Source organism: Numida meleagris, chromosome 4, assembly GCF_002078875.1.
Source record: "Numida meleagris isolate 19003 breed g44 Domestic line chromosome 4, NumMel1.0, whole genome shotgun sequence".
Taxonomy (NCBI): domain Eukaryota; kingdom Metazoa; phylum Chordata; class Aves; order Galliformes; family Numididae; genus Numida; species Numida meleagris.
Genome location: NC_034412.1, coordinates 17,985,298 through 18,001,241, shown reverse-complemented (window position 1 = coordinate 18,001,241; position 15,944 = coordinate 17,985,298). Strand labels below are relative to the sequence as shown.

The 15,944-nt window shown below is 37.6% G+C and overlaps 1 protein-coding gene across 1 annotated transcript in view; it reads right to left on the bottom strand.

The window, feature by feature from the left end:
• The window catches only part of CLSTN2 (calsyntenin 2), a 214,499-nt gene that overhangs the window by 13,858 nt on the left and 184,697 nt on the right, over window positions 1-15,944 (bottom strand). Inside the window, exons 10-14 of the mRNA XM_021393774.1 lie at window positions 8,713-8,879; window positions 5,245-5,393; window positions 3,617-3,831; window positions 775-945; window positions 69-214 (exon numbers count right to left, since the gene is read on the bottom strand). Of these exons, the coding sequence (XP_021249449.1) occupies window positions 69-214; window positions 775-945; window positions 3,617-3,831; window positions 5,245-5,393; window positions 8,713-8,879 (848 nt within the window). The remainder of the gene's footprint in view (window positions 1-68; window positions 215-774; window positions 946-3,616; window positions 3,832-5,244; window positions 5,394-8,712; window positions 8,880-15,944) is intronic.

The following is a 15,944-nucleotide window of genomic DNA, read 5'->3' as shown; positions in this document are numbered from 1 at the left end:
TGCCAAAGATAAGGCAACTGCTCAGCTTCAGTGCTAGAAAAGAAAGGCTTAACTAAAAGATTGCTTACCTCCAAGTTAAATTCATTGCTGGTGTAATGCCCATTCAGCTCAGAGCACTTGATTCTGAACTTTCTTTCAAATGTGTCAGAAGTGTACCAGTTACGATATCGAATCTGCTGAAGAACCTGTTCATAGTTGTGCATGGTGTCCACACCTGAAATGGTGGCAGCGCATTAACAATCAGGGTGCTATGCAACAAACGCTCTGTGCAGCACAGGAGAAATCAAACAGCTGCAGAAAATACAAGACTTGGCAGTGCATCAGATATTCCCTAACAGAGAAAATAACTTTTTGAAACAAATGTAGGTCCATAATGGAAAAGAACAAATACAACCACAAAGATCCAGAATAAATTATTAAGTACTCGGAGGAAAAAAAAAAAAAAAAAAAAGGCTAGTGAGTTACCAGCACTTTGCAGGAGAACTGAGGAAGCCCCTCATTCACACATTCCACGATGATGGTTCACAAGATCCTTCACAACTAAAGCAAGCTGTGTTGCTTTTTTTCTTCTTTGGGGAGTACAGAGATGAGATAAAGCTGTGCTGTATTGATGGAGGATAATGGATAAACACAGGACACCCAGAGAACAAGAAATACTTATGCTTTTTGAGACACAGTCTCTCCTGAAATACTTTACAGTTATGTTGTCCTTTCATTCCAAGAATGTAACTGTTGGAGGGAAGAAATAAGGGAAAGCAAAGTCCATGAACATACCATAGATTGAATATCCTGCTGTGGAATTCGTGGCATCTAGATGTTTTCCTTGAAGCTCTGTACGATCTAGTTCTAAACACTCCTGTTGAGGATCTAGTTTTGGACCACTGACCAAAATATCACAGAAATCCAAGTTGTGGAGCATTTCCTCCAAGACTGCTGGCTTATTGGCTGTGAACACATGACATATACCACAAAGAGAAAAAAAGAAACAAAGAATTTTTGCAAAGATGTCTGAATTGTTCTTTGCTCATATTAAGCACGGTACACTTGAAGCAAATCAAAAGAGAAACATTTTGCCTGTTGAGATGCTGCAATGATGAAGGCCTACAAACACACAGTGAGACAGAAGATAAATTTTTCTATAATACATTTCTCTACAGTAAACTCGCAGCATTGAAGGTAGAAAACTAAAATTTGATCCTGGAAACAAATTCATGTTAATAATTCTGCTTTTCAATATTGATACTAGATTGGTACCTCAGATTACAAATATCAAATATATTGATGCTTAGATGATTTTCTCAGTTAGTTATTCTACTACCCATAGTTTGCATTACAGAAAACACTATGCCATCTATCTGAAAACATCATGGGATTATCATAAATGGCAAGAGCCTGTATGATATGACCTAGAGAAATTAAGTCCTAAAGTTACTAGCCTTCAGTAAGTATGATTAAAAAAAATTCTATCTCTGGAATAGAAGTAAAATATCAGTGTATTATTTTTATTCTGTAGTAAACATAGCACAAAGAGTCTCGCAAGCCTGCTTGACCAGCTCCCTGAAGATACCATGGACACAGAGACAGCAGCCTTGGAACTCAACACCCATTTATATACTTTCATTTTAGAGGGTATGCGGGTAAGCAAAGCATAGATAGAAAAATCTTACACCCTAGATTCCCAGCTCCTTGTACAGTGAATTTGGGGATCTAAACTATAGAGTTGGAAACAGTTCTAATTTGTGCTAAAAACTTCAGAGCCATCTCAAATTTGCCGGGTAGGCAAATCTGAATATTACTAACCCTGATGAGCTGGACTATTTCTTGGGAAGTTTTAAGACAGGCAAGAGCTGGGTAGCAAAGAAAGAGAAAAGCCTGAATTGCTCAGTTTTGCTGCTCTTGCCACCACCACTGGGTGAACATGAAAGGGAGAGACAGCACTTTCAGTCACACTGGGTCACACTGATTTCTCCACTGAGGCAGGACAAGGAGCAACACTTCAGCATTCCAGGGGTCCCCTGTAGGTGAAAAAGGCCTCAGAGCCATAGTCATGGTGCTGCCTATGGCAACTGCCTGCTCTGCTTTTGATGAGAGACAAACCTGACTGGTCCTGGGACTGAGAAACACATGGTGACTACATTAGCCTCCTCAGCCTTACCATGTGCATCTCTGCTACATTTATGATGATCAAACTATGCAACTTACTAGTAAGAGCAAAAATAGGAATTCCGAGATATAGGTGAAAATCTATGGCTATCTTTGTTACATACATAGGTCTGTCAGATAGTATCCGGACTGAGAAAAGTAATAGTGCAAGTTGTACCGTACAGGAACTGAGAGGCAGAATCCAGTAATCACTTGCAAAACAGTTATTCTCCAAACCAATTATTATCTATTCATTTTAATTATTAGTGGATATAAATAACAGTTGGCACATTAGGAAGTACCTGGCTTCCAGGCAATTAAATGATAGTTTAAGCAATGCTGCTGTGTTCCACCTGAAGGTGAGACCTCAGGCTTTTTAAGTTAAGAAGAGGTGCTACAGCCATAATTATGGCAACAATTGTATTAGGAAAAATTGGAATACACAAAACTTATAAACTAAACTGGAGGGCACTAGTTCCTAATTCACTGAACAGTTTTTAACAGTTTTTTATTATGACAACAGAAGATGTCATAACGGAGTATCATATATGCAGTGTCACTTAAATGAAGGATAATGATCTCTGTTCCACACAGGAATTAATTTTACATACCTTAATTGTATGCAGTTGGTACTGTGATACAATGCACTTTCCAGCCTTCAGAGAATAGATGCAATTTAAGGCAAGTTATGAGTAGCATTATTACAGGGAATAGCTTCAGGGAATCCATGCTCCCACACTTGCACATCATTAATGATTTTATCTTTTCAAGAGATGTACATCTAGTGGCTGCTTATTCTAGCCCACGAAATATTTACAAGATGCATCAGGTTGCAAGGATTTTCACTTACCTTGCATCGAATCATGCAAAAGGATGATTCCTTTTGACAATTTTTTAAACCTTATTTATATTTTTAAATATTCACCTAGTGTCAAACAATAGTACACACATTTTTCAGCATTAGAATAAACAGTCATCACTAAAAAACATCTTTGCAAATGATTATAATTCCATTATGTAAGTGGGAAACTGAGTCACAAGAGGACTACGTTACTTACTCAGGTATCATCCAAAAGTCAGTAGCAGAGCTGGAAGGCTAAAAGTCCAACTACAGTCAGTAAATACCTTCCACTGTCTTAGTACAATTAATAAAATTCAGTTACAAAATTCAATGAAAATGCATTAGTCAACAAAGTACATAGAAAAGAGTGGAAAGGAATTACTCCTCTGAAGTAGGCAAGACAGTAAATGGGAAGCTGCCGTTTTAGAAGCACATCCTGATCTATCAGATGAATAGGGATTTGTTCACTTTTGGATCTGTTTAAGTGAATGTCTTCACTACAGCGTTGCTGTTGTCTAACGTGGCTTAAAATAATTAGGGTGAAGTGACTTGGTGCTACCTTTTTGCATTACCGTTTCAAAAATGTGAGGGGTCACATTCCTAAGTAATAATAATTAAAAGAAGTCCACAAACCTTTATCATTTTCTTTTGAATGCTCCATTTTTGTGACGGTGCTGACAATCCTGATGTCAGGCAGCAGAATGACACCTCTTTCACCTTCAAATTGTGCAGCTGGTCTAGCAAAGTGGTCCATCCCACTTATTGTAATCTTGGGCTCATTGGCCTGAAGCACCATTACATATGCATCGATATCTGGGATATTAATGCAGACATCTTCACCAAAACACCTGAAAAATATATTATTAACTGGATGTAACATGTTGCACATCAAAGGTGTGTGGCACTTGCACCATCCAAAACCCACCTGATGACTCTTTTTAATTTTTTTTTTTTTTAATTTTCTTACTTCAGTTAGTTCCTTACTTTGACACTGCTACATAAGGATATGCACCAGTACCACATGCATCTATAGATAGGCTCTATAGCTGTCTATAAACAACTCTGTTTCTTCTATCCCTGCCCAGATTCACAGCTACTGAAATTACAAAGAGTGAGTTAAATAAAAAGCTTTGTGACAAGCTTTATCTTTAGTAAGGTCTCCATAAGAATAATATTTTGATATCTAACTGACGTTTAACAAGGTAGTGCGTGGTTAAAAAAAATAAAATCAACAGGATGATGACAACCTAGTGTAGTAAACCTAACATTAAATTCTCAAAGTGGTATCTAGTGAACATAATAGAGTATCTTGTCATGTGTGAGTAAATGGGCCATTTATAACGTCCCATTTATATTGGACCCATCATGGTCTCATTCTGGCACTCCCTAGTATTTAGTGGGGCCTACATTAGCATTTTTGTTTGAATCAGCAGCGTGCTTTTAAGTTAATCTCCAAACACTCTGTACGTTACAGCATGTTTGTGCATATCATGGACAGCTTTGGGGTGTGCAAACTGAACTCCATCTTAGTGACGCTAAATCAGAAGATGCTCTCCATAGTGCAGTCAGCCCACAGCACCAGAGTAAACCTAGTAAAGAACTGTACACAGGATGTATCTGACACTAGCTGGTTCTCTCTCAAAACCTGCTCTTGGTGCTCTGCCCAACTGGTAACAGAGAGGTACCCCGGGGAGCTCCAGAGTAGCAAATGGCTCTTTCATTACACAGAACTGTGAACATTGTTGTGTAGGTTCTGTCACAATTCTTGCATGAAAATGGAAGGACACAGATTTTTGCTTAACACCAAACACCAGTACTTCTGTGATGACAGCCATAGAAGTATATAGACAGACAAAGACTACTTTAAGCGTAGTTACAAATGTTCTTGCAGCTATGTAGTCTGTAAGAAGTAATAGGCCTCCTTTAAAAACTCATGGCTCTACGTATACTGGAAGAAACTATAACATTTTTTAATGATCATTAAAATAGGAATGCAATAAATGCATACACTCTCCAGTCCAGATTGTATGCTCCAGACTATAAACAGAATGCAAGTAAATTACATTCAAAAGAGGTTTCTTAAAAGAAAAATATCAAAAGAAAACTACAAAGTAAATCAGCATGAAAGTAAATGAAATTCAGAGTTTTTGCTCAATAACATAAAAATATGATTTTACAATTCTCCTTTTACTTGTCTGAAGAAAGAAATAATTTGTTAAAAATATTTCTAATCTAATCAGATTCTCTGAGTTAAAACTTACTGGACTTTAGATGAGACTTTGAGACGTCGTACGCCTGCAGTAGGAAACTGTCTAGAGTTGATATAAGAGACCTTTCGGAGAGCTCGATTTATATTCTCAATGTCATCTCCTTCCATGACAAGGACTGACTGGGAAGGGTTGAAGTGATACTGGGGGAAATGAACATGATTAGTATTTAAGGTACCAGGTACAGAGTACATAATAAGACATTTTTAATGAATGTTGCCTAGACGTAAGTTTAAAATCTAACAATTTAAGAAAAAAACCCTTAGTTGCTATTGTTGGCTGAATATGTGTATTGTTACCCCCAAAATATTTCAGGTTTATCATCTATATCATATCTTAATAACTTCTGTAATAATTAATTTTATAGTAAATTCATCCAGATTTGTTGTATTTTGCCCTGTATTATCTACCTTGCTGGTACTAATTCTGTAGCTCTAGAGCTGAAAACGTAACCTTACTGTGGTTATTACTACTACTATGAATTTTTTTAGGTCATAGGCATTCCCCACATAAAAATATTAACTTCAACAAGAACAGTATGCAGAGATATATTTTTCCCGCTTTCTGTTTAATTTTACTCTGGACTGTCTTTCTGAGATACATTTCAACATGACTGAACAACAACAAAAAAATATGTTTCCCTCCTACATCTTCATTAATGTCAGACAAAATAAAGGGGATTCTCCTGTCTCTGTCTCATGATCAATAAGGGTGTCATGATTTAAGATGAGACTGCTGCTTGCACAAAGTCAGTTGCTAGTCTGAGCCAACAAACGTTGCAAAGTCAGTGGCTGTTCCTGTAGCCCTGATTATTCTCTATTACGTTCCACTGAACTCAAAGCAGTCTTGCTGACCAAGAAACTCTGCTACTGTATCTGCATAGCAAGCGACTGATTTTTATCTTCAGTATAATTCATCCTGATTCAATTTTTTTGGTCTTTTAATTGGTTCAGCAAACCATCTGCATTGCAGAAAAAGATTAGCCTCCTTAATTTTGTACCCTACAACTGACAGTACAGAACACAAAGAAATGTAGAGAACACAAGGAAATGCCCCCTTCTCTCACATTGCAAAGCTGGATATTGATTGTATATATGGGTGTATTCTATTATATATAGACAATGACTGTCTACACTTCCTTATAAAGACAGAGGTTAAAAAGTGAGTAAACAGACTATAAAGAACAAAACAAAGTGTGGATTCTCTGTTGAACAGAACGCAGAGGACTAAGTTCAAAGCTTGCACAGGAAAGTCATAATGCTCTGAAGGGTATTTTTTAACAAAGAGTAGTCATGACATGAGTCACAGCCCACATACACTTCTCTTTTCTATCCATAAAAGAATAAAATGAGCAGAAGGAGACTCTAGCTAGCTAGTTAACTTAATAGCTCAGTTGCAGAACAGCTGGAATGCTGCCAAAGGGACTGGAGAAAGCCCTAGTCTGAGCCATTTTTGTATTTCTCATTAAAAAAGGCTAAAAATAGCAACAGTTTAGACAGTGTCTCTGAGAGCTGTTACAGATATGTGAAAATGAGGCTGCAGATAGAAAAAGTCCAATGCTGATGTGTCAGGAACTGAATTACAGATACACTGCTCTTTCCTAGGTGGCTGCAAGGGTGAAGCTTAGTGTGTCCAAAGCACTCAGCAGAAATTCCTCCTAACATCAGTTTGCCAGTGTTGAATCTGCTAAGTACCATGTAAATAGCCACACAGAACCCATTATCTCTACAACTGTGAAACATGTTTATGTGAGACCATGTATGTTTATTTTTGAACAAGAAAGTATTAATTTTCTGTTGAAGTTCAGGTGCCAACTGTCCACTTTCCTCTGAGCTTCTTTTTGTCAGCACTGATAAGAAACCCTACCACAATCTATCTCTGACTGCTCCTTTTGTTTTTGCCTCCTGGCGTTACACTGACTGTTGATCTGGCTGAGAAAGTAAAAATGAAAGCAGTAACTTTAAAGAAATACCATGCTTCATCTGTCCTTTGGAAAATGAAAATGTTTTGAAGGTTATTGCAAAAAAAAAAAAAAAAAAAAAAAGAGGAGGACAACAATCCTTCATTTTTCCTACCCACTGCTAGAACAGTAAGAAAACCAATCACCTGCACTTGGGCAGCAGTGGGAGGCATGGCCTTTTCCAAGTCCATGAAAAAACAGACTATTCAAACACTTAAATTTCAGAATGTGAAAAAAGGGGAGGAATTAGTACGCTTTTAAACATCATGCACCAAGTATAAACTTATTTAATGCATGTAAAACCCCCGCAAAAGAACTTACTGGCATGCATATACAACTCAAGTTCCAAAAAACTCTAGCTGCTCACTGTATGCATTGTCTATTTAAAATAGCTGGAGCTACCAAAGTTCCTCCTTAACTTTGCACCCTCAATTTATGTTTTTACCCTTGTTTTCAGAAATGTATTGGTTATACTATACCACTGTAACTTATCACCTAGACGGATATTGAATTTTATTTTAGGTCAGTCTCCTATCTGGTAAAACAAAAGGTTTAGCTAATGAAATGTAGTAAATAGCACTTCTACTGCATAATGCAGATCAAGTGTTACAGCTCCACTCTCCTCTGCCCTGAAAAACAAATTACCAAATAACCTGTGCTGTTTCACTGACTACACAGTCTGCAGCCAAAGTATCTTCCCAGTTACCTGAATCTGAAGCTAAGCTCCTTCAGAAGATGGTATTGTGATTTGTGTACTTGGAAATTGCTTAACTGTGTATCCACTTTAGACGGAAGAATACGTGTCATCTATTAACAAAGTCAGTATGGGACACCTTAAAATGGATTTTTTATGTAAGCACTATGGCAGTGATATTCAAGATCCTACAAGTTGTCTTAATGAATGCAAAGCCATCTGGCCACTATGTCAATTGAAACAGAATTTCTTACTCTCTGTTCCTCCATCTTAGAAAAAGTGTTACAAAAATCAAGGAAGACAGTCATATGCATAATATGGATGATAACAATGTGTATGAAAATGTAAAATTTGAATTTCTTGATTTTTTGTTATCTGGTTTTCCTCTTGGAGTACACTCAGAATTTCTCAGACCTTCTACACTGGAACTTCTTTCTGCCTCTAGATGAAATATATTCCAATTACATTTTGCATTGCTTTAAAGCTGTTTGAGATCAAAATTTAGTAATTCCTTGGAACTATGTCTACTCTAAGACTATGAAAATAAGCATGAATGAGAATATGACTTGGCAATTCTTACAGACTGTGAAATTTCAGCACCTTACTTTCTGAGCCTTTGCAATAGTGGAAACGTTTTGCTTTGCAGCATCATAGCTCTTCTACTGTTCCACTTTTTCTTTGCATGACTTTATGGGAAATTACACTGCTTTTGGGAGCACACTTGCACTGCTTGTACTCTACCTTGGTCTCTCCACTTCATAAATCACCTCTAAATTTTTATCAAAGATTATGTCTGTTCATTCCTCACCTTTACTCCTTGGCCAAGACTCTCAAGTGAATTAATATCCAGACCTTCCTTGCAGGCCTGCAAACAGGAAATCACTTTCTGACTCTCGATTTTTCCAGGACGGATAGTAAGACTGGCTAGGCTGCCGTGGAAATACTGAGCAAACCTAGGCTTGGTGATTTCACCTCCTGCAAGAAAGAAAATATAAAATGATTATTGTTACCAATACAGAAAACAATATCAAATAATTCACATTTTTTTAAAGTGCTCTTAAAGAGTTGAAATCCAGTTTAGCCAAATACTTTTGAAATTCCATTTATTGTGGTAAGTGGAATTGCTTTGCGGGTTGTTCGATGGTAGGTAGTAGCAGCCTGTCTTTAAGATCATTGTCAATGTTTTTCCAGTATTGCATTCCACTGCTTACAAAGCTGTGATAACATACTTTGAGATGAAAGGTGACTTCCCAAATCTGTGCCCAAGGAAGCAGAGCATTTTCAAAAATGATTTGATGAGATTATTAGAGTGATCAAACATTAATTTCAAAAAAACATTTGAGGCCTTATGTTTATTTATGCAGAAACTGTATCTGCAAGTTTTCTACTATAAGGTCTCCTACACAGCCTTTAGCTTTTTCCTCCAAAACCAGCTCTGACAGTCCTAGATGTGCTCTGTGTAAACAATGTGCCATATTCTCTACAAACTATTATTTCTAAGAATATGGTGTAAATTCAGAGCACTGACTGCACACTAATGCACAGCACTATGCTAAAAGGCTTATAATACCTTATCCAAACCAGCTCATTTGGTGCTAGATCAGGTCCCATCACAGTACATTGCATTAGGCCCTCTAGCTATGCTCTATTCAGCTTCACTCTATGCAGCTTCAAAGGAAGACTGATCTTTAGGAGTTGTCAATAAAATGTGATTATATACTGCCTGCAACAGTGATCATAGCATCTAAATTACTCTTGGGATATTTAGTGATTTACTCATTCTCCTCTAAGAGAATTTTTAGAGCTTGTCTTTCCTGCAAGCGTTAGCTGAATCGGTCCTTGTGAATTACTGCCTACCTTGAGCCTGGGAGGACCAAGAAAGCCACGCAATAGTGAAGCCGTGCAGACTAATTGGATTAGCAGTGGATAAGCTGCTGTAATTGGTAGATAACTCATCTTCACAGCGTTTGTAGCTTTAGTGCTCAATAACCTATTTCTGCCAGGCAAAATAGCTCAGACTTGAACTTTAACTTGAAGATTTGTATGTGGAATGGTATTAGGAATAGGAGATAAAGAGGCAACTTTAGTATAGGCTGATGTTACTGCCCAAAAGCCATCCCTTTTAATCTGTGCAGCATAAGCACAACATTTTCCTTATACAGTAAGGAAAATATACGCTGTTGTGCTGAGAGTAAAGAAGGTGTCTAGGCACGCTGTTCCTTCACAGAGGCAGACATTTCTGTTCTTTTATGTTAAGACTACAGTACAAACTGCTGCTCTTTTTACTTCAAAGAAAGATCCTCAAAGATAGATTATGTTTTTTCTACTCTTTCATTTGTCTGTCAGTTATACAGAAAACTTCTTCTGGGCCAAATTTTTTAGAGGTTTCATATAGCCTTTCACATCTGTAGCATCTGAAGCAAAGGATCAGTTTGTACTGTAATTCAGGCCTTATCAAGACAATTATTTGGTAGATAGTTAATACCCTACATGGATGTTATCTCTTCACCAAAAATATCATTACATTTATGTATTAGCATTGTCTTTAAAAGTATATATCGCCACTAATAATAAAATAACAATGTATCTGATGATAAGATGACAAAAACAGGTGAAACTTTACAGAAGAAAGGAATCATGTTGTGTTTTGAAGCTTCATATTCTCATATTCTTAACATAGTTCTGAAGACAAGTTCTAAGGTTAAAACACAAACATTACTCCTGGAGTTTTGAGATTCAGAAACCTACAGTAAGCATGCCAGCAGATCTTAATAGTTCTGATGAGCAAAATGAGAAGCAGTCTCAGATAAGCTAATGTACTTAAATATGAAACTACCTCCTTAAAATGTATAAAGGAATAGACAAGAAGCTAAAACAAACAATTAGGTGCTATGTCTATGTCTGCCAGCACAAGCAATATAAACCTGCTGAAGTGAACCTACAGACCTGCATGATTGGCGCTTACATCCACGCACAGAAATTTCAGGTTTGAATTTATTATTTCTTTTTCAGTTGTTATTTCATTTCAGACTAATTATTCTCAGATGTCATCAACAAAAACCATTTATTTTTAGTTCAAATGTAGTAGGTACGTGGCTGGCGCGCATAGCCAGTTAGTTTCATCCAGCAGGAATCCAGTTCATGTGCTCTGATTCTGGTCCATGTAGACAACAGCAGAGAACTGGGGATGATCAGCGGATTGTTAGAAGCGCACTCCTGATCCAAACTGACATGCTAACGTGGATGTGCAAACACAGAAGCTCTGTAAGTGGTTATCTTCAGCCTGTGAGTGAAAAATAGCTGGGAATAGCTACTGTCCTGTTCTATCAGTAGAGAAAATATACAGAACTATGCCCACATTTACAGCAGGATGATTCATATTGGGACAGTTGCAGCATAACAACTGATAGCAGGATCTGAAGGGACACTGGGGCATGACTTAGTCTGTCCACTAGTCCCAAGACAAGAAAAGATGTACTACACCATTCTAGAGAATTGTTTGAGATGTTCTAAACTCTTCTGAAGACAAAGGTTCCTGAAGCAATCTACTCCATTGGTTACTGATTTTTATAGGGTTGAAAGCTTATTCATAAAGACAGTGCTAGCTGTTAAAATATTACCACACTTTTTCCTCTGACAGGCTAATCAAGGTCTTTCCTTCAACTGTTTCCACCTAGAATTGTAGACTCTGATCCTCCCTGCTGCTTTCCCTGGAAGTACTGCTATTATTTGAATTACTAATTACAGCTTAGAGGTCTTTTGAATGTTATGTACGTCTTACATAGGACATCCCTGTTAATTCAGGATAGCATGAAAAACTAGCTTTTTGCACATGAATAAACACAAGCAGTTGTATATGCACACTGAAAGAACGAATACTATCTTACACATAATTAGAAAGAATAGGCTGCCAAGTAAGCTTTTCATAAGCACCTTTTGCCAGAGCCAAAGACAAAATGATATACCTGCTAATTTTTTCCACTAAGGTGAATAGATGTCATCACATCTGACTCTTATCACAGCACTTGTAATTGCACAGTGTTGACATTTTCATATTCTTCTACATCAGCATTTCAGAATCTTCTCAGCTCAGCAGGGTATGTTAGCTTGATGTGTTTCAGTAGTCAGCAAGTTATCAGTCCCATACAGCTCAAATAAATAGAACTCAACTCCACAAAGGTGGTACAGTAGCATGAAGACCTTCATAATAAATAAAAAAAACTACTCAACTGCCTAGCATCTTGTGTTTCACACAGCTCTTTGTTTACTGATTATTATTGATTAATATGCTGTAAACATTAATTCTTGGGGGGTACTTCAGGAGCGAACAATAAAGGAAATGCTTACTGTCCTCACTGTCAGTCAGAGGGTTACGTTGATGTCCACAATGCACAAAAGGCTGAAAAAACCTTATAGAACAATGCTACTTTACTTATCCTCATTACAGACCCTGCATTACAAATCTCAGCTCCTGCTTCTTTAATCACACATTCTTGACACCAAAACATTCAGAAGAAGGGTCCTGCTACGATCTGCTGATCTCCCCACTGGTTAAAACCATTGTAACAGACAACTGTTCCAAGAAAGAGACAACTAAGACATAAAATAGGCACTGGGCTTAGAACAGACTGCCAAAAGAAATAAAGGGCTGCTACTGGAATTATCTAGACAACTGCCTGGGGCTACTAATGCACCATGCTGTTGGTCCCAGCTTCGAGGCAGCATTAGGTAGGGGCACCTCCTACACTGGGTTCCCTTCCCACAGGATTCCCTTTGGGACCACTTGTGAATCTGATTTCTCTCCTGTGCTACTCACACTGGTACCTGTGCCCTCACCAAGCCCTGCACCACAGCACATTACAGTGGGATGCACAGGGTAGAGGAAGATGCACACCCCACAAAACGCCATATGCTGCACCCACACCGTAGCCCTCAGGAAAGCAAAGAAGCTGCCAATGAAAGCAACAGTTCAGAATATTGCTGTATTTGGCATAAATCCGAACAGTTACAAGCATAGGTATCACTGGTGCCCAAAATTACAAGCACAATAAACCAAACGAAGAATTGACCTACATAATTTCAGATACGTATGTTGCAGATGCCTGTCCTGCTTGTGCTCTGATCAGTTGGGATGAATGCCTTATAGACATGGAGAGAAACAAATGCTCTCAGCATACATTCCACCTTGTCCTAAACAGCAAAAATATCTCTAATAAGTCACAATTTTGGGGTTAAAGACTGTCATCTAGCAAGTCCTTTCTGATCCCAGCTAGAAGGAGGTTCAGTTACACATGTCACTTGACAATCCAGGGGAAACTGAAGATTCTCAGGGTTCAGACTTCATGGTGTTAAGGTGCTTTTATTAATGAAATACAAGATATTTTCTTGAAGCTTTTTTTTTTTTTTTTAAATTTCACTTTGGATTGATAAAGGTGTGGCAGAATTTGGCTACCATTGAATTTCACAGTTGCTTTGTTTTGATGTTGGAGACACAATTAGCTGTTTCTATTTGCTTGTCAATCTCCAAGGCACAGTCATACCTTTCAGTCTCAGCAAGCCACGTTATTGAGTTCATAGATCTTTTAGGCCCTTCTGCCCTACCCTAAATAATAGTGAGCAAGTAATTATCAGGGCAGTCTAAGCACAGTGAGGTTTTCACTGGAAATGACAATTCAAGATAATTTCCAACTGATATGTGATTCTTCTGAGGTGTTATAAGTCTGGTTATACTGAGCCAGATAATTAATCAGCGATTGATTGCTCAGGGTCTCAACAAAAAGACTGAAGTGAATCTGTGAGGTAGCTGCTGCAACACATTTGGGCTCTGAATGCCTCAGGTCCCAGTCTCAGATTTCATCCCATCTCCCTATTACAGCAGTTCAGGGAGTGGAGTTTAACTCCATGCCAAGTAGATCAGCTGTTCAACAAGAGAAACCTAACGTAGATTTCAGAAGGTGGAGTCACAATTACAGACATAAGCTTTTCTTTTTTTTTTTTTTTTTTTTAAATATCATTCAGCTAGAAATTACCCAGAAAATTACTCCTGACATTATTTCAGTATTTCAGTATTCTTCTGCTCTTGGTAGACATCATAACCATCATAACCTTATGACCTTATGAAGAAAGCTTTGGCCTTTAAAGCATTATGGGAAATAGGACAAGTACAGAAAATGCCAAGGGCTACTTCTTAAGCATTCATATGCTAACTTATCTCTATGCAATAGGTCCATAGATCAAAAGCTTTGTATAAATTATGCCACTTAAGATAATTTCTCTCAAGATGTGAGAATACTCTATAATCTCCCACAATTAAGACAATGAATATTTACTATTCCTAAAGGAACAGGGGAAATGATTACAATCACAGAAAACTGTTAGTTTTATTTACTTTAGACTAAACTACAGTCTAAGCTTTGCTAACGCTGCATGAAAGAAATCAGATCCCTGTTTCTCAAATAACATTCCTATTCTGTTGCATATTCCCCAGTGCAGAAATACAATTAAATATGGGACACATATCTATACTGAGTAGATAGATTTGAATACAAATTCAGATTTCCAAGAAAATGCCCTCCTACAATAACCTTTCACATATGTTTATATTTCTGCTGTAGCCAAAATTCCATGATCTTTGAAGTGCAATGAAACCTTGACTGTGATAAGAAGAGCAATAGAGAGAAAATACTGCTGTGCTAAGAGAAGCACTGGTATACAGACATTGAGTGTCACATTATGTTAAATCTACCAAGGTGGTCTTGCATTAATTTTTATGCTTGTCTCACTCCACTGATGCCCTAGCTTGGTGCAACCAACATCATCCCCCATGGCATCATCCACTGGGGTTAGGATGCACTTCTGGGGGAACTGCAACATTGAGTGATACAGGCTGCTGCTGCTGTACTGTCCAAAGTATGGCGCTCAGCGATCTGATCCCTCTCAAGCTTCTAATTCTTATCATACCTCTTGCCTTGAAATTCTTATCATACCTCTTGCCTTGAAGAGTAAATAGTTTATCTGACTACAGCTTTGTAATTGATATGTCAACAGAGTGCTCAGAAGATAAAGTTATTCCTCAGAAGAATTCTAAAAAAATTGGTTTCCAGTCTAGATTAAGGAGAGAGGAAAATGACAAGAGAATACAAAAGAAAAATAGAACAGAAAACAGAAGTTATTTAGAAAACAGATATTACAATAGCCTTCTGCTGTATTCTCGATCAGAGTTTGCCTGCTGACAGGCTTCTTCTAAAGACTTCCCCTGCACAATGTGACCAGCATAAATTAATTACAGTGTGAAGTACTCCAGCACTCTAGAATGGGTGGCATTATTAGAAATTACATACATTCATGGTAAGCTACAGTATAACCTTGTGACAAGTCATTAACTTGTGTCACAGCTTTCCTGACAAGACTCTGGGAATGCTACATAAAGAAACAACTCATTCTTGGAGGGTGACAGTATGAACTTCAGACCTTACCTTTTCAAAGAAGACTGGAGGAAGTCTGTTCACTGTCTGTGGTATGAAAAATAATTAGACTACCAAATCATGTAATTTGCTCCCTTCTTCTGGCTGCCTTTGCCACTGAATGATTAGCAACAAAGGGATCAGAGTGAGAATGTATAAACCTTGGGTTAATGGAAGAAATTTCTCACTCTGTAAAAAGGTTCATTTGCTATGTTCTAAGATAAACTGAATCAAAAACAATGAACTCAAAAGGAGAATTTACCAGGGTAAGATCCTGCAATGTGCATCTCCAGCATAAGCTAACATTAATTTGTTTGTATTGATTAGGAGAATGAAACAGAATTGTAAAAGCTAAAAGGTGGAATAAGAACAATCTGGTGGTCAGTCAGCTGATGCAGATCTGTTTTATGTGACCTGAGTAAAATTCACATACCTTCTTGATGCTGTATTTCATTCTCATTCTTATAGAGTAAGAACAATTATAATTCCTTGCTGCAGAACTGTGTTACCGCTTCATTGTTTGGAAAACTCGCAAGACTTTTAACCTGGAGGACCCAATCTATGGGGAAAGCATTAT